The sequence below is a fragment of the Centropristis striata genome, chromosome 12 (assembly GCF_030273125.1).
Source record: "Centropristis striata isolate RG_2023a ecotype Rhode Island chromosome 12, C.striata_1.0, whole genome shotgun sequence".
NCBI classification, from domain to species: Eukaryota; Metazoa; Chordata; class Actinopteri; order Perciformes; family Serranidae; genus Centropristis; species Centropristis striata.
Window position 1 is genome coordinate 29,469,006 of NC_081528.1, and position 25,900 is coordinate 29,494,905.

Here is a 25,900-nt window from a genome sequence, read left to right on the forward strand (position 1 = left end):
TCCTTAGAGGTTAGACTTCTTTAACCTCATTATATACAGCCTATTTTAATGGTGTATATATTATGGCTTTCAATAGCATATAATATAAGGACATTTTAAACACTTCATATGTGTTTGAATGTGTGTGTCTGTTTAAGTTTGTAGGGTTTTTTATTTTTTCCACAATTTACATTTTAAATGTGTTTGTTGCTCCTTTGTATTTGGCAATCTTGCTTTGAATCATTAATCTTGATCAAACATGAGTTTTGGTGACTTTATTTGAATATTCATCTGGCTTTGTTGGTATGTAATTATTGTGAAGATTGAGCAAATAGTACAGTCATTTGTCCAGTGCTCACTATACACGTTTTTTAATCAACATAGTTTTATCTGCATGAAAGGACTTGTTATGGGAAGTTGTGTTCACTTTCATGGTTTCAGAACCTTGGACAGCAACTTTTTAGATTCAGCTTTCCCCCTCCATTTCCCATTTAAAAGAATATTTCTTGAATATTTTTGCTAGTAATTTTTTATTATATCAAATCTGTACCACTTTTTTTTCTTTTAAAACTCTTAGGAATGTGTGTTTTTCATGTTTTAATGGAGATATTATTATGGCTGAAGGTAAAAACAATAGTTTGAAATCATAAACCTTCAACCGTTTTTCAGTGAGAGGTGGATATTGTTGTTTTCTCGGCTTTTTTACTATCTTACTTAAAGTTACACTTCTCAGTAAGTCTGCTGGGCTGATCAGTTCATGCTGTTTTCCTGCAGTTTTGTAATATGAACTCTTAGGGCCGCTGTTGACCAGAGTGTGCATGACAGAGAGTAGAGCTGTAGCAGCACCTCCCATGTAACACCGCCATAATGAAGAGAGAGCACGACGGTAAAGAACGCACTTTCGGGATATGTAGAATATCTGATCACAGACACGACGACCACGGATACTGATTTTTTCTTCAGTGGATTATAGAGGTGCGACATTGATGTTTGACACTGGAATTGATTCCAGTTTGTTGGATATATAAGCGGACTTTGGATCGTTGCTGAGAAAATACACCGCTAGAACAATGAAAGGACACGCTCTGTTGTTCATCTGTCTCCTTTCGCTGGGCTTGGCAAATGGGCAGGTCAGCTACACTATTCCGGAGGAAATGGCTAAAGGCTCTTTAGTTGGTAATATAGCACAAGATTTAGGGTTAGAAACCAAACGTTTAACTTCTGGTAAAGCTCGAATCTATACCCGAGACAGCGATGAGTACATCGAGCTGAACAGAGAGAGAGGAGTCCTCCTTGTTAAACAGAGAATCGACAGAGAGGCGCTCTGCAAACAGACGACGCCTTGTGCTTTACATTTCCAGGTTATTTTGGAGAGTCCTATGGAATTTTACACTGTTACAGTTCAGATCACAGATATCAATGATAATGCACCAACCTTTGAAGAAGGGGAAATCAAATTTAAAATAAGCGAGTCAGCGATAATCGGGGCAAAATTTGTACTGGAGAGGGCTGAGGATCTTGATGTTGGAATGAATGATCTTCAAAACTACGAATTAAAACCAACTGATAATTTTGCTCTGAAACTGCACGATAACGCTGACGGTAATAAAAACGTTGAGATGGTTTTACAGAAGCCTTTAGACAGAGAGAAACAAGAGCAGATAAATCTGGTGTTAACTGCTGTAGATGGAGGAGAGCCGCAGATGTCAGGAACAATGCTGATTGTTATTACAGTTTTAGACGCTAATGATAATGCCCCTGTTTTTACACAGTCCACATACAAGGCTGCAGTTACTGAGAACTCACCTAAAGGCACCGTTGTTGCCACTGTTTCAGCCTCAGATGCAGATCAGGGTTCAAACGGTAAAATTACCTATTCAATCACAAACACATTTGATGATGTGAGGAAAGTGTTTAAGATAAACGGTGAAAATGGCGAAGTTAGTTTGGTTGGAAATATTGACTTCGAGGAGTCGCGAAATTTTCGGATAAACATACGTGCTAGTGACGATGGAGGACTCACAGATTCTTGTAAATTAATTGTTGATGTACAAGATGTAAATGATAATAAGCCTGAAATTAATATAATGTCAAAGTCAAATGTAATATCAGAGGATGCCAAAGTTAATACTGTGGTTACAATGATAAATATTGAGGACAGGGACACTGCAGAAAATGGAAAAGTGCAGTGTTTTATTGGCGAAAATGTACCGTTCATTTTGAAGACATCAACAAATAATTTCTATAGTTTAGTGACAGACAGTGATTTAGACAGAGAGATCGCTTCTCAGTATAATATAACAGTGACCTGCTCTGATGAGGGAGTGCCCTCCCTCTCCAGCAGCGTCACTCTCACCTTACAGATCTCTGATGTGAATGATAACGCGCCTGTCTTTGAGAGGAGCTCATATGAGGCCTACATTGTAGAAAACAACACACCAGGCCTCTCTATATTCACAGTGAGTGCCAGAGACGCTGACTGGAACCAGAATGCCCGTGTTTCTTACATACTGGAGGACTCCTCTGTTAACGGAGTGCCAGTCTCCTCATATGTGTCCGTTAGTGCTGATAGTGGAGTCATCCATGCAGTGCGCTCTTTTGACTACGAGCAGATCAAAGACTTCCAGTTCCGCGTCAAAGCTCAGGATGGAGGCTCCCCTCCACTCAGTAGCAATGTGACTGTGAAACTAATGATCCAGGACCAGAACGACAACCCTCCTCAGGTCCTGTACCCAGTCCAGACTGGAGGCTCTCTGGTGGCTGAAATGGTGCCTCGTTCAGCAGATGTGGGCTATCTGGTGACTAAAGTGGTGGCTGTTGATGTGGACTCTGGACAGAATGCCTGGCTCTCCTATAAACTGCAGAAAGCCACAGACAGGGCGCTGTTTGAAGTGGGCTTACAGAATGGAGAAATAAGAACTATCCGCCAAGTGACTGATAAAGATGCTGTGAAACAAAGACTGAGTGTTATAGTGGAGGACAACGGGCAGCCCTCTCGTTCAGCTACAGTCATTGTTAACGTGGCGGTGGCGGACAGCTTCCCTGAAGTGCTGTCTGAGTTCACTGACTTTACACACGACAAGGAGTACAATGACAACCTGACTTTTTACTTAGTGTTGGCTTTGGCTGTAGTCTCCTTCCTCTTCATCACGTGTTTAGTGGTTATTATCTCAGTGAAAATCTACAGATGGAGACAGTCTCGCATCCTGTATCACTCCAGCCTGCCTGTGATTCCATATTATCCACCACGTTACTCAGACACTTTGGGGACAGGGACTCTCCAACACGTGTACAATTACGAGGTGTGCAGGACGACTGACTCCAGAAAGAGTGACTGTAAGTTCGGCAGAGCCGGTAGTCAGAACGTGCTGATAATGGACCCCAGTTCTACAGGGACGATGCAGCGGATACAGAGTGAGAAGAGCATCCTGGATGAACCAGACTCTCCTCTAGAGGTTAGATTGCTTTAATACAGATTCAGTGTATTTTTTTAATATATATATATATTTTTAAATGTGATCAATGTTACACAACTTTAGTAGCAGTCAGAAGCATAAACTTTCCGAGACATTTATTGAGGGACAGAGTTAAGTAGAAGTAGAAGTAATCTCAATTACATTTTTTTTCCACAACAACCTATGTTCAGGAAGGTCACCATTTATTACTTTATTATAATAATCTTAATCATAATAATATTATTATTATTATTATTATTATTATTATTATTATTATTATTATTGTTGTTGTTGTTGTTGTTGTTGTTGTTGTTGTTGTTATTATTATTATAATGCTACTACTACTTTTGCTGCGACCACTACTACTAGAAATACAAATAATCATAATCAATCAACCACAATAATAATTTCTTTATAGCAGTATTGTTAATGGAAGGAGAATAAATATTTCCCATTGAAAGTTTTCAAAGTATTATCCATGAGTTATGGATCAGTGTGTCATCGTGTTATTCAATCAGCAGCTTTTGTAGTTTGAGAGTTTTGGCTCTCAATCAGAGTTGATTCACTTCAGAACTTTGGACAGAGACATAGTACAGCTGCTTGCTTATCCTGTCTGCCAACTGCTGTTTTGAACATCAGACTCTTTCTTTGATCTTTTAGTTATTTAACAGTTTGTATCATTATGTCGAGAAACATTTTACTTTCCCAGATATTTTTTTATTTTTGCCTTTTCCAGTCTTTCAATTTAATTAATGTACAAAACACCCTCTGACACATCTTTAAGATGTGACTAACACAATGTAGTAAATATTATCCTGAAGTAAAGTATTATTTTTAAATGACCTGAATATCACACACGATGGATTGTAATGATGTCTTCTTGTAGTAGTCGTCTTTAAAGTCTAAAATAGTATTTAAGTGTCACTATTGGAATTGCATTTCCAAATACTTTACAGTGAGTTCTCTTTGGCTGAATTGAAGTCGCTTTTGTGCAGTTTTATAATATGGACTCTTAGGGCCGCTGTTGACCAGAGTGTTGATGATTGTGAGCAGGGTGGTAGCAGCACCTCCCATGTAACATCGCACAGTACAGAGACAGCACGACGGGCAACGAACGGACAATTCTGGTTGAGGGATATTTTTGATAAAGAAGAGGAGAAATTTCGATCTTGGGGACATTTTCTTTCACTGAATGGGCTACGAAGCTGTTTATCTCACATTTGACTCTGGAATCTGATGGTTTCATGTTTTTGTGTGGAATATAAGCAGACTGTGGAGCCTCGCTGGGGGAAAAATCGGATAGAACAATGAATCGGCAAGTGCTGTTGGTAATCGCTCTCATTTTCCTCGACATTGTGTCCGGGCAGGTCAGCTACTCTATTCCAGAGGAAATGGCGAAAGGCTCTTTAGTGGGCAATATAGCTCAAGATTTAGGTTTAGAAATAAAACGTCTGATATTAGGCAAGGCTAAGATCTATACGAGAAACAGCGACGAGTACATCGAGCTGAGCAGAGAGAGAGGAGTCCTCCTCGTCAAAGACAGAATCGACAGAGAGGTGCTGTGTACTGAGACAGCGCTTTGCGCTTTACACTTTCAGATTATTTTGGAGAATCCTATGGAGTTTTACACTGTTACCGTTCAGATCACAGATATCAATGATAATGCACCAACCTTTCAAAGAAGTGAGATGAAATTTAAAATTAGCGAGTCAGCTATCACTGGAGCTAAATTTGTGCTGGAAAGGGCTGAGGATCTTGATGTTGGAATGAATGATGTTCAAAACTACGAATTAAAACCAACAGATAATTTTGCTCTCAAGCTTCACAACAGCGCTGATGGAAATAAAAACGTTGAGATGGTTTTACAGAAGCCTTTAGACAGAGAGAAACATGAGCAGATAAATCTGGTGTTAACGGCTGTAGATGGAGGAGAGCCGCAGATGTCAGGAACAATGCTGATTGTTATTACAGTTTTAGACGCTAATGATAATGCCCCTGTTTTTACACAGTCCACATACAAGGCTGCAGTTACTGAGAACTCACCTAAAGGCACAGTTGTTGCTACTGTTTCAGCCTCAGATGCAGATCAGGGTTCAAACGGTAAAATAACTTATTCAATCACAAATACGTTAGGAAATGTCAGGAAAATGTTTGAAGTAAATGGCGAAAACGGCGAGGTTTCAGTAATCGGCGACATTGATTTTGAAAAATCAAGACACTTTCAAGTAAATTTACTTGCTAGTGATGAGGGAGGACTCACAGATTCGTGTAAATTGATTGTTGATGTGCAAGATTTAAATGACAACATGCCTGAAATTAACATAATGTCGAAATCAAATGTGATATCAGAGGATGCCAAACTCAATACTGTTGTTACAATGATAAATATTGAGGACTTAGATTCAGGAGAAAACGGTCACGTGAAATGCTTTATTAGCGAAAACATACCATTTGTTCTAAAAACCTCAACAAATAATTTCTATAGTTTAGTGACAGACAGTGATTTAGACAGAGAGATCGCTTCTCAGTATAACATAACAGTGACCTGCTCTGATGAGGGAGTGCCCTCCCTCTCCAGCAGCGTCACTCTCACCTTACAGATCTCTGATGTGAATGATAACGCGCCTGTCTTTGAGAGGAGCTCATATGAGGCCTACATTGTAGAAAACAACACACCAGGCCTCTCTATATTCACAGTGAGAGCCAGAGACGCTGACTGGAACCAGAATGCCCGTGTTTCTTACATACTGGAGGACTCCTCTGTTAACGGAGTGCCAGTCTCCTCATATGTGTCCGTTAGTGCTGATAGTGGAGTCATCCATGCAGTGCGCTCTTTTGACTACGAGCAGATCAAAGACTTCCAGTTCCGCGTCAAAGCTCAGGATGGAGGCTCCCCTCCACTCAGTAGCAATGTGACTGTGAAACTAATGATCCAGGACCAGAACGACAACCCTCCTCAGGTCCTGTACCCAGTCCAGACTGGAGGCTCTCTGGTGGCTGAAATGGTGCCTCGTTCAGCAGATGTGGGCTATCTGGTGACTAAAGTGGTGGCTGTTGATGTGGACTCTGGACAGAATGCCTGGCTCTCCTATAAACTGCAGAAAGCCACAGACAGGGCGCTGTTTGAAGTGGGCTTACAGAATGGAGAAATAAGAACTATCCGCCAAGTGACTGATAAAGATGCTGTGAAACAAAGACTGAGTGTTATAGTGGAGGACAACGGGCAGCCCGCTCGTTCAGCTACAGTCATTGTTAACGTGGCGGTGGCGGACAGCTTCCCTGAAGTGCTGTCTGAGTTCACTGACTTTACACACGACAAGGAGTACAATGACAACCTGACTTTTTACTTAGTGTTGGCTTTGGCTGTAGTTTCCTTCCTCTTCATCACGTGTTTAGTGGTTATTATCTCAGTGAAAATCTACAGATGGAGACAGTCTCGCATCCTGTATCACTCCAGCCTGCCTGTGATTCCATATTATCCACCACGTTACTCAGACACTTTGGGGACAGGGACTCTCCAACACGTGTACAATTACGAGGTGTGCAGGACGACTGACTCCAGAAAGAGTGACTGTAAGTTCGGCAGAGCCGGTAGTCAGAACGTGCTGATAATGGACCCCAGTTCTACAGGGACGATGCAGCGGATACAGAGTGAGAAGAGCATCCTGGATGAACCAGACTCTCCTCTGGAGGTCAGTTAAATAAAGCAGCTTCCTCCTTTTTTGTAGTTGTATTCATATTTAGCTGTAGTTTGCTATTTCCACATTTTCAGGACCATGGACAGCATTCCACCTACATTTTAAATAAGTGATATGCTTTTATTTTATCTAACATGCACGTTACTTTGACTAAGTTGCATTGTGGGTCAAAGCGGGTTTACTCCTCAGAAGTTAGACTGCTTTAACCTCATTTTATACAGCCTATTTTAATTGTGTATATATTATGGCTTTCAATAGCATATAATATAAGGACATTTTAAACACTTCATATGTGTTTGAATGTGTATGTCTGTTTAAGTTTGTAGGGTTTTTTATTTTTTCCACAATTTACATTTTAAATGTGTTTGTTGCTCCTTTGTATTTGGCAATCTTGCTTTGAATCATTAATCTTGATCAAACATGAGTTTTGGTGACTTTATTTGAATATTCATCTGGCTTTGTTGGTATGTAATTATTGTGAAGATTGAGCAAACAGTACAAGCATTTGTCCAGTGCTCACTGTACACGTTTCTTTAATCAACATAGTTTTATCTGCATGAAATGACTTGTTATGGGAAGTTGTGTTGACTTTCATGATTTCAGAACCTTGGACAGCGACTTTTTAAGATTCAGCTTTCCCCCTCCATTTCCCACTTAAAAGAATATTTCTTGAATCTTTTTGCTAGTAATTTTTTATTATATCAAATCTGTACCACTTTTTTTCTTTTAATACTCTCAGTAAGGTGTGTTTTTCATGTTTTAATGGAGGTATTATTATGGCTGAAGGTAAAAACAAAAGTTAGAAATCATCAACCTTAAACAGTTTTTAAGTCAGAGGTGGATATTGTTGTTTTCTCGGCTTTTACTACCTTATTTAAAGTTACACTTCTCAGTGAGTCTGCTGGGCTGATCAGTTCATGCTGTTTTCCTGCAGTTTTGTAATATGAACTCTTAGGGCCGCTGTTGACCAGAGTGTGCATGACAGAGAGTAGAGCTGTAGCAGCACCTCCCATGTAACACCGCCATAATGAAGAGAGAGCACGACGGTAAAGAACGCACTTTCGGGATATGTAGAATATCTGATCACAGACACGACGACCTCGGATATTGATATTTTCTTCAGTGGATTATAGAGGTTCGACATTGATGTTTGACACTGGAATTGATTCCAGTTTGTTGGATATATAACTGGACTGTGGGTCGTTGCTGAGAAAATACACGGCTAGAACAATGAAAGGACACGCGCTGTTGTTCATCTGTCTCCTTTCGCTGGGCTCCGCAAATGGGCAGGTCAGCTACACTATTCCGGAGGAAATGGCTAAAGGCTCTTTAGTTGGTAATATAGCACAAGATTTAGGGTTAGAAACCAAACGTTTAACTTCTGGTAAAGCTCGAATCTATACCCGAGACAGCGATGAGTACATCGAGCTGAACAGAGAGAGAGGAGTCCTCCTTGTTAAACAGAGAATCGACAGAGAGGCGCTCTGCAAACAGACGACGCCTTGTGCTTTACATTTCCAGGTTATTTTGGAGAGTCCTATGGAATTTTACACTGTTACAGTTCAGATCACAGATATCAATGATAATGCACCAACCTTTGAAGAAGGGGAAATCAAATTTAAAATAAGCGAGTCAGCGATAATCGGGTCGAAATTTGAGCTGGAGAGGGCTGAGGATCTTGACGTTGGAATTAATGATCTTCAAATGTACGAGTTAAAGCCAACAGATAATTTTGCTCTGAAGCTTCACGATAACGCTGACGGGAATAAAAACGTTGAGATGGTTTTGCAGAAGCCTTTAGACAGAGAGAAACAAGAGCAGATAAATCTGGTGTTAACTGCTGTAGATGGAGGAGAGCCGCAGATGTCAGGAACAATGCTGATTGTTATTACAGTTTTAGATGTCAATGATAATGCCCCTGTTTTTACACAGTCCACATACAAGGCTGCAGTTACTGAGAACTCACCTAAAGGCACAGTTGTTGCTACTGTTTCAGCCTCAGATGCAGATCAGGGTTCAAACTGTAAAATTACATATTCAATCACAAACACATTTGATGATGTGAGGAAAGTGTTTAAGATAAACAGTGAAAATGGCGAAGTTAGTTTGGTTGGAAATATTGACTTCGAGCAATCGCGAAATTTTCGAATTAACATACGTGCTAGTGACGATGGAGGACTTACAAGTTCTTGTAAATTGATTGTTGATGTGCACGATATAAATGATAACAAGCCAGAAATTAACATAATGTCAAAGTCAAATGTGATATCAGAAGATGCTAAAGTTAATACTGTGGTTACTATGATAAATATAGATGACAGGGACACTGCAGAAAACGGGAAAGTTCAATGTTTTATTAGCGAAAATGTTCCATTCATTTTAAAGACATCAACCAATAATTTCTATAGCTTAGTGACAGACAGTGATTTAGACAGAGAGATCGCTTCTCAGTATAACATAACAGTGACCTGCTCTGATGAGGGAGTGCCCTCCCTCTCCAGCAGCGTCACTCTCACCTTACAGATCTCTGATGTGAATGATAACGCGCCTGTCTTTGAGAGGAGCTCATATGAGGCCTACATTATAGAAAACAACACACCAGGCCTCTCTATATTCACAGTGAGAGCCAGAGACGCTGACTGGAACCAGAATGCCCGTGTTTCTTACATACTGGAGGACTCCTCTGTTAACGGAGTGCCAGTCTCCTCATATGTGTCCGTTAGTGCTGATAGTGGAGTCATCCATGCAGTGCGCTCTTTTGACTACGAGCAGATCAAAGACTTCCAGTTCCGCGTCAAAGCTCAGGATGGAGGCTCCCCTCCACTCAGTAGCAATGTGACTGTGAAACTAATGATCCAGGACCAGAACGACAACCCTCCTCAGGTCCTGTACCCAGTCCAGACTGGAGGCTCTCTGGTGGCTGAAATGGTGCCTCGTTCAGCAGATGTGGGCTATCTGGTGACTAAAGTGGTGGCTGTTGATGTGGACTCTGGACAGAATGCCTGGCTCTCCTATAAACTGCAGAAAGCCACAGACAGGGCGCTGTTTGAAGTGGGCTTACAGAATGGAGAAATAAGAACTATCCGCCAAGTGACTGATAAAGATGCTGTGAAACAAAGACTGAGTGTTATAGTGGAGGACAACGGGCAGCCCTCTCGTTCAGCTACAGTCATTGTTAACGTGGCGGTGGCGGACAGCTTCCCTGAAGTGCTGTCTGAGTTCACTGACTTTACACACGACAAGGAGTACAATGACAACCTGACTTTTTACTTAGTGTTGGCTTTGGCTGTAGTCTCCTTCCTCTTCATCACGTGTTTAGTGGTTATTATCTCAGTGAAAATCTACAGATGGAGACAGTCTCGCATCCTGTATCACTCCAGCCTGCCTGTGATTCCATATTATCCACCACGTTACTCAGACACTTTGGGGACAGGGACTCTCCAACACGTGTACAATTACGAGGTGTGCAGGACGACTGACTCCAGAAAGAGTGACTGTAAGTTCGGCAGAGCTGGTAGTCAGAACGTGCTGATAATGGACCCCAGTTCTACAGGGACGATGCAGCGGATACAGAGTGAGAAGAGCATCCTGGATGAACCAGACTCTCCTCTGGAGGTTAGACTGCATTAAAAATATTTCTACACACCATTAACAGTGGCATTTTCTCAATGTAAAGTATGTTTCTTCGAAAGAAATAATGGGACACAGTAAGCTTAGAGTATCAGTTTCATGTCGTAAACACTCTTTTCTTAGTTTGTCTTCCCATTATATTGTTCTTAGACTCTGAAATCGATTCAGTCAGTGTTCTTATCTCTGTTTAGACATCCCTGCTGAGGTTCAGTTTGTGGATAATTATCAATAATATGTTGTTTTCACGTGATCTATATGAGACAAACGTCCACCCTTTTTTGCAACATTTTTTCCACTGATTTTGAACATTCGCTGACGAGTTTCCAAAAGAACATGTAATGTGGTTAATACACTTGTCTTCGTTGTGGCCACTCATGTATTTTGTGGCCATCAGTTATAGGATAGTTTAAGTTTGCCACATGAATCTGTGGATTTTGAGAGGACTTATACAGTGATGTGATTCGTTATTCTATTTTGTTTATTTTTTTTTTTTATATTATTCAGTTTCTGGGCTACATTGTTTAAATATGATAATATATATGATGTATTTACACTCAATTCAAGTGTTTGGTTCTTTTTTTTTAAAGCACTGTGTATATACATACAGCATTCCATAGTTAAGGTGACTGCAAACATATACAATCATAGCTCTGAGGATGATCCAGATAGGTTTGACAATATTTCCACATTTCCTTTATGTTTATAATCACTCCCATTCGAATTCAGATTGTTTTGGGCAGTAAGTGTTCTGAACAGAGATCATTTTATGTCGGATTTCTGCAGTTTTACTATGTGAACTCATAGGGCCGCTGTTGACCAGAGTGTCGACGGCTGGCAGCAGGGCTGTAACAGCACCTCCCATGTAACATCGACATAATAAAGAAAGAGCACGACGGGAAAGAACGAATACTCGAGACATGTAGATTTTTTTAAACGGAGACGTCGACCTTTGGGACTTTATTTCTCTTATGTGGATTACATGCGCTACATTAACGTTTGATACTGGAATCGATAACAGTTTTATGGGATATAAACACGCTGAATCAATCGGAAACCATTCGGGTAGAACAATGGCAAGGCAAGTGCTGCAGTTTATGTGTCTCCTCTCCTTTGGCGTTGTGCTCGGGCAGGTCAGCTACACTATTCCAGAGGAAATGTCCAAGGGTTCTTTAGTGGGCAATCTTGCACAAGATTTAGGTTTACAAACCAAACGTCTAGTATCAGGTAAAGCTCGAATCTATACCCGAGACAGCGATGAGTACATCGAGCTGAACAGAGAGAGAGGAGTCCTCCTTGTTAAACAGAGAATCGACAGAGAGGCGCTCTGCAAACAGACGACGCCTTGTGCTTTACATTTCCAGATTATTTTGGAGAATCCTATGGAATTTTACTCGGTCACAGTTCAGATCACAGATATCAATGATAATGCACCAACCTTTGAAAAAAATGAGATGAAATTCAAAATAAGCGAGTCAGCGGTGATCGGAGCAAAATTTGTACTGGAAAGAGCAGTGGATCTTGATGTTGGAATCAACGATCTCAAAAACTACGAATTAAAACCAACTGATAATTTTGCTCTGAAACTGCGCAACAACGCTGATGGAAATAAAAACGTTGAGATGGTTTTACAGAAGCCTTTAGACAGAGAGAAACAAGAGCAGATAAATCTGGTGTTAACGGCTGTAGATGGAGGAGAGCCGCAGATGTCAGGAACAATGCTGATTGTTATTACAGTTTTAGACGCTAATGATAATGCCCCTGTTTTTACACAGTCCACATACAAAGCTACTGTTTATGAGAACTCACCGAAAGGCACAGTTGTTGCTACTGTTTCAGCCTCAGATGCAGATCAGGGTTCAAACGGTAAAATCACTTATTCAATCACAAATACGTTAGATGATGTAAGGAAAGTATTCGATGTAGATGGGGAAAACGGCGATGTTATCTTGATTGGAAACTTAGATTTTGAAGAGTCGCGAAACTATCAAATACATTTACTTGCTAGTGATGAGGGAGGACTCACAGATTCTTGTAAATTAATTGTCGATGTGCAAGATGTAAATGACAATAAACCTGAAATTGACATAATGTCAAAGTCGACTGTTATATCAGAGGATGCTAAACTCAATACAGTTGTTACGATGATAAACATCGAAGACAAGGATTCAGGAGAAAACGGCAACGTGAAATGTTTTATCAACGAAAATATTCCATTCATTTTAAAGACAACAAATAATTTCTACAGTTTATTGACAGACAGTGATTTAGACAGAGAGATCGCTTCTCAGTATAACATAACTGTGACCTGCTCTGATGAGGGAGTGCCCTCCCTCTCCAGCAGCGTCACTCTCACCTTACAGATCTCTGATGTGAATGATAACGCGCCTGTCTTTGAGAGGAGCTCATATGAGGCCTACATTGTAGAAAACAACACACCAGGCCTCTCTATATTCACAGTGAGAGCCAGAGACGCTGACTGGAACCAGAATGCCCGTGTTTCTTACATACTGGAGGACTCCTCTGTTAACGGAGTGCCAGTCTCCTCATATGTGTCCGTTAGTGCTGATAGTGGAGTCATCCATGCAGTGCGCTCTTTTGACTACGAGCAGATCAAAGACTTCCAGTTCCGCGTCAAAGCTCAGGATGGAGGCTCCCCTCCACTCAGTAGCAATGTGACTGTGAAACTAATGATCCAGGACCAGAACGACAACCCTCCTCAGGTCCTGTACCCAGTCCAGACTGGAGGCTCTCTGGTGGCTGAAATGGTGCCTCGTTCAGCAGATGTGGGCTATCTGGTGACTAAAGTGGTGGCTGTTGATGTGGACTCTGGACAGAATGCCTGGCTCTCCTATAAACTGCAGAAAGCCACAGACAGGGCGCTGTTTGAAGTGGGCTTACAGAATGGAGAAATAAGAACTATCCGCCAAGTGACTGATAAAGATGCTGTGAAACAAAGACTGAGTGTTATAGTGGAGGACAACGGGCAGCCCTCTCGTTCAGCTACAGTCATTGTTAACGTGGCGGTGGCGGACAGCTTCCCTGAAGTGCTGTCTGAGTTCACTGACTTTACACACGACAAGGAGTACAATGACAACCTGACTTTTTACTTAGTGTTGGCTTTGGCTGTAGTTTCCTTCCTCTTCATCACGTGTTTAGTGGTTATTATCTCAGTGAAAATCTACAGATGGAGACAGTCTCGCATCCTGTATCACTCCAGCCTGCCTGTGATTCCATATTATCCACCACGTTACTCAGACACTTTGGGGACAGGGACTCTCCAACACGTGTACAATTACGAGGTGTGCAGGACGACTGACTCCAGAAAGAGTGACTGTAAGTTCGGCAGAGCCGGAAGTCAGAACGTGCTGATAATGGACCCCAGTTCTACAGGGACGATGCAGCGGATACAGAGTGAGAAGAGCATCCTGGATGAACCAGACTCTCCTCTGGAGGTTAGAAAATCCCCCCTTTTTTATGTTGAAGCCTCGTGTGTAAATGTGTGTCTGCTCCCTAACAACAGGATTTCAGCACCTCGGACAGAGGCAGTACTTCGACCCGCCTGACCACTTCCACACTATCTTTTTTACTGTCATACATTTCTAGCATTGTGTTTTCATTCGTGTGCTAATCTTTTATTTATTTTTGTATTTGCTATTTTTTTAAACATTCTATCTATGTGATGTGTTGAGGGAGGGCGTCCCATTTTCATATTTCGAATTAAACTTTTTTTTTTTTTTTATCCTAGCAGTGTAGATAATGCATCATTATGTCTAAACTGCTTCAAGTGACATTAGGTTTACTTTTCTTGCAATTTCACTGTATGAACTCCACGGGCCGCTGTTGGTCAACGTGTTGCAGATTTGGACAGGATTTGAAGCAGATCCTCCCATGTCATGTCGTTATTTCAGAGAAAGAAAAGGGGAGAAAGCACTGCTCGTGGACCGATCACCGTTTAAATGGACACTATCCTTTAAATTTGCGGATTTCTTTGACGATCCTTGATCTATTTATTTTCAGATGGATATATCTTTATTGTGAAACCGAGTGAAACGTCGTTTTTGTGGTGACGCTTAAACTATGGATAGAACAATGAGACGGCAAGTACTGTTTTTCATCTCGATGTGTTTTCTCAGCTCAGTTCTCGGTCAAGTCAGCTACTCAATTCCAGAGGAAATGGCAAAGGGTTCTGTAGTTGGCAACATAGCACGGGATTTAGGTTTGGATGTGAAAAGGCTAAAATCAGGTAAAGCCCGTATATTTACGGGCGACAGTGCAGAATACATCGAGCTGAGTAAAGACAGAGGGGTCCTCCTCGTGAAAGAGAGAATCGACAGAGAGTCGCTCTGCAGACAGACGACGCCTTGTGCTTTGCATTTGCAGATTATTCTAGAAAACCCAATGGAGCTTTTTCGAATAACTGTAGAGATAACAGACATCAATGACAACAGCCCCAGTTTTAAAAATGACGAGAAGCGTTTTGAAATTAGTGAATCCGCAGTTACAGGATCTAAATTTGTGTTAGAAAGAGCGGTTGACGCAGACATAGGCGTAAATGGCCTGAAAAATTACAGCTTGAAACCTACGGACAATTTCCTACTCAAAATACAAAGTCAGGCAGACGGACATAAAAAGGTCGAGATGGTATTGCACAAGCCGTTAGATCGAGAGAAAGAGGAACAAATATCGTTGTTGTTAACGGCTGTAGATGGAGGAGAACCTCAGATGTCTGGTACAGTGAAGATTTATGTCACCGTGCTCGATGTAAACGATAATGCTCCTGTTTTTATGCAGTCAGTTTACAAGGCAGCCATAGCCGAAAATTCACAGAAAGGAACAACATTGACAACAGTGAGTGCTTCTGACGCAGATAAAGGAACAAATGGGGACGTTTCTTATTCAGTGTCGACCACTATGGACAGTGTGTCTGATATATTTACAATAAATGAAAACGGTGAAGTAATATTAATTGGTGAAGTTGACTTTGAAAAAGCCAGGTTTTACCAAATTGATATTGAAGCTAAAGACAACGGTGGTCTTTCTGATTCCAGTAAGATTATTGTTGATGTTATTGATATCAATGATAATAAACCTGTAATTAGTATACTTTCCAAATCTGATTCAGTCCCAGAAAACTCTCCCCAAAATACAGTTATAGTAATGTTCAGTGTGCTTGACCCAGATTCAAGTAACAATGGGCAAGTGAACTGCAGAATAAATGGCAACATACCGTTTACTATTACCACTTCCTCTAATGATTTCTATAGTTTAGTGACGGACAGTGATTTAGACAGAGAGATCGCTTCTCAGTATAACATAACAGTGACCTGCTCTGATGAGGGAGTGCCCTCCCTCTCCAGCAGCGTCACTCTCACCTTACAGATCTCTGATGTGAATGATAACGCGCCTGTCTTTGAGAGGAGCTCATATGAGGCCTACATTGTAGAAAACAACACACCAGGCCTCTCTATATTCACAGTGAGAGCCAGAGACGCTGACTGGAACCAGAATGCCCGTGTTTCTTACATACTGGAGGACTCCTCTGTTAACGGAGTGCCAGTCTCCTCATATGTGTCCGTTAGTGCTGATAGTGGAGTCATCCATGCAGTGCGCTCTTTTGACTACGAGCAGATCAAAGACTTCCAGTTCCGCGTCAAAGCTCAGGATGGAGGCTCCCCTCCACTCAGTAGCAACGTGACTGTGAAACTAATGATCCAGGACCAGAACGACAACCCTCCTCAGGTCCTGTACCCAGTCCAGACTGGAGGCTCTCTGGTGGCTGAAATGGTGCCTCGTTCAGCAGATGTGGGCTATCTGGTGACTAAAGTGGTGGCTGTTGATGTGGACTCTGGACAGAATGCCTGGCTCTCCTATAAACTGCAGAAAGCCACAGACAGGGCGCTGTTTGAAGTGGGCTTACAGAATGGAGAAATAAGAACTATCCGCCAAGTGACTGATAAAGATGCTGTGAAACAAAGACTGAGTGTTATAGTGGAGGACAACGGGCAGCCCTCTCGTTCAGCTACAGTCATTGTTAACGTGGCGGTGGCGGACAGCTTCCCTGAAGTGCTGTCTGAGTTCACTGACTTTACACACGACAAGGAGTACAATGACAACCTGACTTTTTACTTAGTGTTGGCTTTGGCTGTAGTTTCCTTCCTCTTCATCACGTGTTTAGTGGTTATTATCTCAGTGAAAATCTACAGATGGAGACAGTCTCGCATCCTGTATCACTCCAGCCTGCCTGTGATTCCATATTATCCACCACGTTACTCAGACACTTTGGGGACAGGGACTCTCCAACACGTGTACAATTACGAGGTGTGCAGGACGACTGACTCCAGAAAGAGTGACTGTAAGTTCGGCAGAGCCGGTAGTCAGAACGTGCTGATAATGGACCCCAGTTCTACAGGGACGATGCAGCGGATACAGAGTGAGAAGAGCATCCTGGATGAACCAGACTCTCCTCTAGAGGTTAGAAAAATGCCCCCCCCCCCCCTTTTTCTGACTATTTTTGCAAACTCTGTTCATCATTTAAAATTATTTTTAGAGAAAGAACTACATTTAACACATTACAGAATGACTGACACAACTGTTTTCTTTTGATTTGCATAATTTATTACAAACTGGTTTGGTGTACTTCTTTATCAGGTATTTCCACCCTTGTGGATTTTAATGGTATGTTTGGTAAGGGCATGTGTGACTTGTGCTTGTGCATCTAAAAACCTATGTCATGTTAAAGAAGAATAATTATTTGCAAAAAGGAAGCCTTCCTTTAGCCTTCTTGGTAATTACAACATGCTTACATAATTTGACATTCAAACCACTGGTCCTTAAGCACCAGGGTTGTGGACAGCGCTATCCAGAGAGGGACACTGCAATCCACATCAGTATAACAGGCGTTGAATTATTCTCAATCACTCGAAAACACATTTACAGTCTTTTTTTCAGAAGATTGTTGCACCAGCTCAGTGAATCTACATTTCTAGTCTTTCTTTACATTATTATATTGTTTTTCATGTCCTTAGATCCCATGGTGTATTACCAGGAAACAATTTGTTTTGTTGCTAAAGACTGGGTAGATAAAAAATAAATAAATATGTAAACACTGTTAACATTGCACAACACTCCAAAATACAGTGAAGAAGCTGAGGTCAAAGCAGTCAGTGTGGGCATTCACTATACTATTTCATATTTCAGCTGTCCTTTTCGTTGATTTGTCTTCTTTGACCACTTATAGCAAATCATTAGATTGTGCGAGAAACATTATGGTGTGAGTGTTAGAGTCACTCATAACAAAGAGTAGGAGATCTATTGATCTCTACAGGGCATACTGAAAATGTTTTTGCAACTTGCTCTGCAGTATCCTTTTTTAGAAAGACCAGAAACCCTTGCAGTACAAACATGGTATGTTACTGACTATACTCGTTTGGTAAATATCAATATTGGCAACGTATTGCAACTACCATCATCCTTACTTACGTGCATGTTGTCTTCATCATCATCCTCTTCTTTATCACCTATAAGTCACCAGCAAAGAGACAGCCACAGCAGTAGATTCATAGTTACCTTGTTGTGATGTGCTCCAATTACAGTCCAGCTGTTCGCCTGTACTGTATATGTCTCTGTGAAGCAGAATAACTCCATGCCCCTACTTGATACAAATGTCTGTTTTTTTTTCTTTTGGACAAGACAGATCTGTCAGAAGTTAACAAAATATTTTGCAATCTAGAATCATCTGTTTTAAGTTACAGTTCACATGGTGAAGAGAAAAAAGGAAATGACTGTAGAGTGTCAGTTTAAATAACAGGTTTAGTCAAAAATAGGTCGACATAGGTCAGATCAAAAATAGAGGTTATCTTATCCTTGGGTGAGCGCATATATGATGACAAATGATCTCATGCTACATCGTATTATTATTATTTTATTTTGTTTTATTTTATTTTATTTTATTTCATTTTATTTTGTTTTGTTTTATTTTATTTTATTTTATTTTATTTTTATTTTTTTAGCAAACAACAAGTTTAGGCAGCATTTTTAGTTATCTAACTTACCGGCTTGGTCCTGGTCATTCCTGACCAGACTGGAAGAGCTTTCCCAGCTGGAAAATCCGTTTTGTAAGCTGCAGAAGGGCAGCTTGTTAGATGTTTCTTCACACTGGTCAGTTTATTATCACATCAGTGAAAAACATTAATTACAGATAATGTATATTCACCAATATTTGATGATATTCTCTTTCTCTAAATACTTTGTAAGATTACAAGTATTCTGGTAAACAATTATATCTCTGTCTGTAATTAAGAGGAGACTAATAGTTGAATATGAAATTAGTATTTATTTAGGAGCTTGTATTTTAGGATGTAACTGTAACTGTAACAGCTGTATAACACCTATTTTCCCTTTGTTCTAAATTTAGTACACTTAATTAAGGGGATTCTGCGCACATAACTACTGAACTTCCAGTATATTTAGCCACAAAACCTGTTCATTATGCAGATACATTTTTTATTTTTCAAAAGTAAGGCGTATCTTTAGTAATTGTGTAATTTTAGTCGTATTTCTTTCTTCGTCTTGAAATCTTTTGCATTTAGCAGTTTTCTGCAGTGCAACTGTTTGGACTCTCAGGGCCGCTGTTGACCAGTGTAGAGCCTATCCCCCTCATCTGTGATATTAAACGGAGAAAGAGATACATTCTGCACAGAAGCGTCGTTGCAGACGCCGGGACATATCCACACAGCGATTCATTTATTTTGGATTCAAGATACACGAAGATAATCAGTCTTTCTCTGGAATACTTTGTAATAGAAGGACTTGAACGCTTTGGGATATATCTTTACATCTGTAGCTTTTGTCGAAGTGAACATGTCGGACAGAACAATGAGACGGCAAGTACTGTTGTTTCTCTCGCTTTTTTCCTTCAGCTCAGTGCTCGGGCAGGTCACCTACTCCATTCCTGAAGAAATGTCAAAAGGCTCTTTGGTTGGCAACATAGCTCAGGATTTAGGGTTAGGCGTGAAAAGACTGAAGTCAGGTAAAGCTCGCATATATACAGAAGACAATGCAGAATACGTCGAGCTGAATAAAGACAGAGGAGTCCTGCTTGTAAAAGAGAGAATCGACAGAGAGGCGCTCTGTGGGCAGACAACACCTTGCGCTTTACATCTTCAAATTACGCTGGAAGACCCGATTGAATTCTTTACAGTTACAGTCGAAATTAATGACATAAACGATAATGCACCCAGTTTCAAAAAAGACGAGATGAAATTTAGGATTAGTGAGTCGGCTGTGATTGGAGCTAAATTTGTGTTAGAAAGAGCGATGGATCTAGATGTCGGTGTGAACGGATTGCAGGGTTATTCGCTTAACCCTACAGACAACTTTAATCTGAAACTACAAAATCAGCAAGATGGAAGTAAAAAGGTGGAGATTGTTTTGCAAAAACATCTCGACAGAGAAGCACAAGAGCACCTCTCTTTAACTCTCACAGCTACTGATGGTGGAGATCCTCAGCTTTCGGGAACAATGCGGGTAGAGATTTCAGTGCTTGACGCAAATGACAATGCCCCTGTGTTTACGCAGGAAGTATACAAGCTTACAATAATGGAGACTGCTCAGAAGGGCACAATTTTGAGTACCGTTAGTGCTGTAGATGCAGATCAAGGGTCGAATGGAAAAGTGTCATATTCAATTACAAACACTTTAGATGATGTGCCTGCTATGTTTCAAATAGACGAAGAAAATGGCGTCGTAGCCTTATCTGGAAACCTCGATTATGAAAAGTCACAGCACTATGAGATACACGTACAAGCCAGTGATGATGGAGGACTAACAGATTCGTGTAAAATTATTGTTGAGGTTACCGATACGAACGATAATCACCCGTCTATTAATATCATGTCAAAAACGAATTCAATATCAGAGAATTCTAGGCCAGGCACTGTAGTTACTATATTTAATGTTCAAGATCCTGACTCTGGAGAAAATGGCAAAGTCGCATGTAATATCGAAGAACACATGCCATTTCTGATGAAAGCAACGTCGAAAAAATTCTTCAGCCTAGTGACAGACAATGAATTAGACAGAGAGAGAGCATCTGAGTATAACATAACAGTGACCTGCTCTGATGAGGGAGTGCCCTGCCTCTCCAGCAGCGTCACTCTCACCTTACAGATCTCTGATGTGAATGATAACGCGCCTGTCTTTGAGAGGAGCTCATATGAGGCCTACATTGTAGAAAACAACACACCAGGCCTCTCTATATTCACAGTGAGAGCCAGAGACGCTGACTGGAACCAGAATGCCCGTGTTTCTTACATACTGGAGGACTCCTCTGTTAACGGAGTGCCAGTCTCCTCATATGTGTCCGTTAGTGCTGATAGTGGAGTCATCCATGCAGTGCGCTCTTTTGACTACGAGCAGATCAAAGACTTCCAGTTCCGCGTCAAAGCTCAGGATGGAGGCTCCCCTCCACTCAGTAGCAATGTGACTGTGAAACTAATGATCCAGGACCAGAACGACAACCCTCCTCAGGTCCTGTACCCAGTCCAGACTGGAGGCTCTCTGGTGGCTGAAATGGTGCCTCGTTCAGCAGATGTGGGCTATCTGGTGACTAAAGTGGTGGCTGTTGATGTGGACTCTGGACAGAATGCCTGGCTCTCCTATAAACTGCAGAAAGCCACAGACAGGGCGCTGTTTGAAGTGGGCTTACAGAATGGAGAAATAAGAACTATCCGCCAAGTGACTGATAAAGATGCTGTGAAACAAAGACTGAGTGTTATAGTGGAGGACAACGGGCAGCCCTCTCGTTCAGCTACAGTCATTGTTAACGTGGCGGTGGCGGACAGCTTCCCTGAAGTGCTGTCTGAGTTCACTGACTTTACACACGACAAGGAGTACAATGACAACCTGACTTTTTACTTAGTGTTGGCTTTGGCTGTAGTTTCCTTCCTCTTCATCACGTGTTTAGTGGTTATTATCTCAGTGAAAATCTACAGATGGAGACAGTCTCGCATCCTGTATCACTCCAGCCTGCCTGTGATTCCATATTATCCACCACGTTACTCAGACACTTTGGGGACAGGGACTCTCCAACACGTGTACAATTACGAGGTGTGCAGGACGACTGACTCCAGAAAGAGTGACTGTAAGTTCGGCAGAGCCGGTAGTCAGAACGTGCTGATAATGGACCCCAGTTCTACAGGGACGATGCAGCGGATACAGAGTGAGAAGAGCATCCTGGATGAACCAGACTCTCCTCTGGAGGTTAGAAAAATCTAATATTGACAATCTTCTATTTTTATGCGATTTAAAGTCATCGTGCTGTTCACTCATGTCATAAGATAGTTGATCCTCTTAGCAGTAAAAAAAACAACAACAAAAAAACACATATACCAATGCCTGAGAAGTCGACGGTTTGCTTCTGCTTTTGCATTCAGCACAACGGACAGCGACACTTCAGGCTTTCAGCAAGAGTGAATGCACGCATGTGTTGTGTTTTTTTTGTTTTGGCTGCATACCTTTTTTTCAAAAGGATATATACCGGCACATATATATTTCCAAATTCTGCCTTTCTACATTTATCATTCAAATTTGTTTATATATCACTTGATACCCGTGGCATCGAAGAATACATGTTTTTGGGAAACAGTTTGCCAAGCTCATGACAATATTTTCTGTGGTAATAGTTCCGCTTTATTACCAGTGTGATTCCGCACTGCTCTGGTTGCTTTTGTTTTCACTTGTTGTAATTTTTAATTTCAACTCAAAGGGTCGCTGTTGGCAAGCGTGTTGAGAGTTAGCTAGATGTTTTTTTCTCTGTGTGTCCTGCCCCTTCGTGTACATACGGTGGACATAACCGGAGAAAGACAGAATACTCAGTCCGCGATCATAAGGAGCTCTGCGAGGAATTATACAACTGGATACATTGTTTTTCTTCCTATTCTTGAAGTGTGGACGATATTTTTTTCTCTCGTTTGTACCTCCGTAGTGACTGTACAGGGAATGCTTTTGATTTAATGGTGGAGGAAGCGACTTCGAGCAGAACAATGAGCCGGCAAGTACTGTTGTTTCTCTCGGTGCTGTGTCTCAGCTACGTGCTCGGCCAGGTCAGCTATTCCATCCCTGAAGAAATGGCGAAAGGCTCTGTCGTAGGTAACATAGCGCATGATTTAGGTTTAGATCTTAAAAGGCTGAAATCAGGTAAAGCTCGTGTCTATACAGGAGGCAGCGTAGAATACATCGGGCTGAATAAAGAAAGGGGAGTCCTCCTGATCCAAGAGAGGATAGACAGAGAGGCTCTATGTGGAGAGACGACGCCTTGTGCTTTGCATTTCCAGTTAATTCTGGAAAATCCAATGGAGCTTTTTCGTGTAACAGTAGAGATAACTGATATAAACGACAATACCCCTTCATTTACTAATGCAGAGAAACGCTTTGAAATCAGCGAGTCCGCTGTGACAGGATCAAAATTCATTTTAGAAAAAGCATTTGATTCCGACATCGGGATGAATGGCTTACAGCAATATTCACTTTCGCCAACTGATAATTTTGCATTAAAACTAGAAAATCAAGCAGACGGGAGTGAAAAAGTCGAGATGGTTTTACAGAAGCCTTTAGATCGAGAAAAGCAGGACTACATTTCTCTGTTATTGACTGCTATAGACGGAGGGGAGCCGCAGATGTCAGGGACAATGCAGATATTTGTCACTGTATTAGATGCGAATGACAACGCACCAACCTTCGCTAAACCGCTGTACAGAGCAAAAATACTGGAAAATGCACCAAAAGGCACAAGTGTAACGACTGTAAGTGCTTCTGATAAAGATATCGGCTCCAATGGAGAATTGTCTTATCAAATATCTACCAGCAAACGTATTTTAGCTGGACTGTTTGAGATCAATTCTAAGTCTGGTGAAATAAACCTAATTGGTGAAATAGATTATGAAAAGTCGAAAACTTATCAAATGAATATTGAAGTTGTTGACAGCGGCGGACTCTCTGATTCCACTAAAGTAATAGTTGATGTTATCGATATAAATGACAATAGTCCTTACATAAGCATGGTTTCTAAATCAGACTCCATATTAGAGGACTCCCCTCCAAACACTGTTATAGCTATGTTAAGTGTAAATGATCCGGATTCAGAGAATAATGGAGAGGTAGAGTGTAATATAGACGGTAACATTCCCTTCAAAATACAAAATTCATTAAATGGATTTTATACTTTAGTTACAGAAGTAGCTTTAGACAGAGAGATCGCTTCTCAGTATAACATAACAGTGACCTGCTCTGATGAGGGAGTGCCCTCCCTCTCCAGCAGCGTCACTCTCACCTTACAGATCTCTGATGTGAATGATAACGCGCCTGTCTTTGAGAGGAGCTCATATGAGGCCTACATTATAGAAAACAACACACCAGGCCTCTCTATATTCACAGTGAGAGCCAGAGACGCTGACTGGAACCAGAATGCCCGTGTTTCTTACATACTGGAGGACTCCTCTGTTAACGGAGTGCCAGTCTCCTCATATGTGTCCGTTAGTGCTGATAGTGGAGTCATCCATGCAGTGCGCTCTTTTGACTACGAGCAGATCAAAGACTTCCAGTTCCGCGTCAAAGCTCAGGATGGAGGCTCCCCTCCACTCAGTAGCAATGTGACTGTGAAACTAATGATCCAGGACCAGAACGACAACCCTCCTCAGGTCCTGTACCCAGTCCAGACTGGAGGCTCTCTGGTGGCTGAAATGGTGCCTCGTTCAGCAGATGTGGGCTATCTGGTGACTAAAGTGGTGGCTGTTGATGTGGACTCTGGACAGAATGCCTGGCTCTCCTATAAACTGCAGAAAGCCACAGACAGGGCGCTGTTTGAAGTGGGCTTACAGAATGGAGAAATAAGAACTATCCGCCAAGTGACTGATAAAGATGCTGTGAAACAAAGACTGAGTGTTATAGTGGAGGACAACGGGCAGCCCTCTCGTTCAGCTACAGTCATTGTTAACGTGGCGGTGGCGGACAGCTTCCCTGAAGTGCTGTCTGAGTTCACTGACTTTACACACGACAAGGAGTACAATGACAACCTGACTTTTTACTTAGTGTTGGCTTTGGCTGTAGTTTCCTTCCTCTTCATCACGTGTTTAGTGGTTATTATCTCAGTGAAAATCTACAGATGGAGACAGTCTCGCATCCTGTATCACTCCAGCCTGCCTGTGATTCCATATTATCCACCACGTTACTCAGACACTTTGGGGACAGGGACTCTCCAACACGTGTACAATTACGAGGTGTGCAGGACGACTGACTCCAGAAAGAGTGACTGTAAGTTCGGCAGAGCCGGTAGTCAGAACGTGCTGATAATGGACCCCAGTTCTACAGGGACGATGCAGCGGATACAGAGTGAGAAGAGCATCCTGGATGAGCCAGACTCTCCTCTGGAGGTTCGTTATTTAGGATTATCCCAGTTGTAACATATTTGCATGTTCTCTGTTTATGTTAAATTCCTAAGTATGCGTAATATGCAGGCATCACTCGTCTTCAATCAGCACCATGGACAGAGCCAGTGGTGTCTCCTCTTCATTCTCCTCCTTTTTTGCTTCAATTACTTCATGCTTGTGCTTTTGGCAAAGTGGTTGTTTGCAAGATTGTATCTATCTATCTATCTATCTATCTATCTATCTATCTATCTATCTATCTATCTATCTATCTATCTATCTATCTATCTATCTATCTATCTATCTATCTATCTATCTATCTATCTATCTTTGACTGTGGCATCTCAGTGATACTATTTTTACTTATTTTAATCAAGTCTTTGTCCATTCATAAAAAATACCTTAATAGTATTTTGTTTCCTCTGTGGCATAAGGAAAGGTATAAATACCACTTTAACCAAGGCTTCAAGTAAACACCCTATGATTCTTTTTTTGCATTTCTTTTTATATAAACTGTTTTATTGGCTGGTTTTCATGGTACATATAAGAATTGTATACCATCGACTACAGTGACTTTTCTACAGGCTTACCTGTAGTTCATTACTGTGTACTCTTAGGGCCGCTGTTGGCCAGTGTGTTGATGTTTCACGGTGGATTTAAAGAGAAACCTCCCCCATAATGATGATATCAGAGAGAGAAAGACAGGCACAGGGTTACA

At 41.4% G+C, this 25,900-nt stretch overlaps 8 protein-coding genes across 20 annotated transcripts in view; all 8 read left to right on the top strand.

Annotated features, from left to right (window-relative positions):
* The window catches only part of LOC131981893 (protocadherin gamma-C5-like), a 338,840-nt gene that overhangs the window by 234,128 nt on the left and 78,812 nt on the right, over positions 1–25,900 (top strand). The gene's annotated exons all lie outside the window — the stretch shown is intronic.
* LOC131981924 (protocadherin gamma-A2-like) lies at positions 93–3,574 on the top strand. The gene has a single exon (XM_059346458.1). It carries the CDS (start codon positions 1,050–1,052, stop codon positions 3,447–3,449), a length of 2,400 nt encoding a protein of 799 aa, XP_059202441.1. The 5' UTR covers positions 93–1,049; the 3' UTR covers positions 3,450–3,574.
* Positions 4,508–7,135, top strand: LOC131981926 (protocadherin gamma-A5-like). Its single transcript, XM_059346460.1, has one exon. It carries the CDS (start codon positions 4,742–4,744, stop codon positions 7,133–7,135), a length of 2,394 nt encoding a protein of 797 aa, XP_059202443.1. The 5' UTR covers positions 4,508–4,741.
* LOC131981925 (protocadherin gamma-A2-like) lies at positions 8,127–10,762 on the top strand. The gene has a single exon (XM_059346459.1). The coding sequence runs from the start codon at positions 8,363–8,365 to the stop codon at positions 10,760–10,762; it is 2,400 nt and encodes a 799-aa protein (XP_059202442.1). The 5' UTR covers positions 8,127–8,362.
* Positions 11,371–14,456, top strand: LOC131981895 (protocadherin beta-16-like). Its single transcript, XM_059346428.1, has one exon. It carries the CDS (start codon positions 11,731–11,733, stop codon positions 14,323–14,325), a length of 2,595 nt encoding a protein of 864 aa, XP_059202411.1. The 5' UTR covers positions 11,371–11,730; the 3' UTR covers positions 14,326–14,456.
* LOC131982204 (protocadherin beta-16-like) lies at positions 14,507–17,365 on the top strand. Its single transcript, XM_059346800.1, has one exon. It carries the CDS (start codon positions 14,840–14,842, stop codon positions 17,363–17,365), a length of 2,526 nt encoding a protein of 841 aa, XP_059202783.1. The 5' UTR covers positions 14,507–14,839.
* On the top strand, positions 18,799–22,040 carry LOC131981920 (protocadherin beta-16-like). Its single transcript, XM_059346453.1, has one exon. The coding sequence runs from the start codon at positions 19,622–19,624 to the stop codon at positions 22,034–22,036; it is 2,415 nt and encodes an 804-aa protein (XP_059202436.1). The 5' UTR covers positions 18,799–19,621; the 3' UTR covers positions 22,037–22,040.
* On the top strand, positions 22,248–25,218 carry LOC131981913 (protocadherin gamma-A1-like). Its single transcript, XM_059346447.1, has one exon. It carries the CDS (start codon positions 22,774–22,776, stop codon positions 25,216–25,218), a length of 2,445 nt encoding a protein of 814 aa, XP_059202430.1. The 5' UTR covers positions 22,248–22,773.

Coding starts and splice junctions, on each gene's coding strand:
- LOC131981895 (XM_059346428.1), top strand. CDS start 11,731: ATGTGGATTACATGCGCTACATTAACGTTTGATACTGGAATCGATAAC.
- LOC131982204 (XM_059346800.1), top strand. CDS start 14,840: ATGGATAGAACAATGAGACGGCAAGTACTGTTTTTCATCTCGATGTGT.
- LOC131981913 (XM_059346447.1), top strand. CDS start 22,774: ATGGTGGAGGAAGCGACTTCGAGCAGAACAATGAGCCGGCAAGTACTG.
- LOC131981924 (XM_059346458.1), top strand. CDS start 1,050: ATGAAAGGACACGCTCTGTTGTTCATCTGTCTCCTTTCGCTGGGCTTG.
- LOC131981925 (XM_059346459.1), top strand. CDS start 8,363: ATGAAAGGACACGCGCTGTTGTTCATCTGTCTCCTTTCGCTGGGCTCC.
- LOC131981920 (XM_059346453.1), top strand. CDS start 19,622: ATGTCGGACAGAACAATGAGACGGCAAGTACTGTTGTTTCTCTCGCTT.
- LOC131981926 (XM_059346460.1), top strand. CDS start 4,742: ATGAATCGGCAAGTGCTGTTGGTAATCGCTCTCATTTTCCTCGACATT.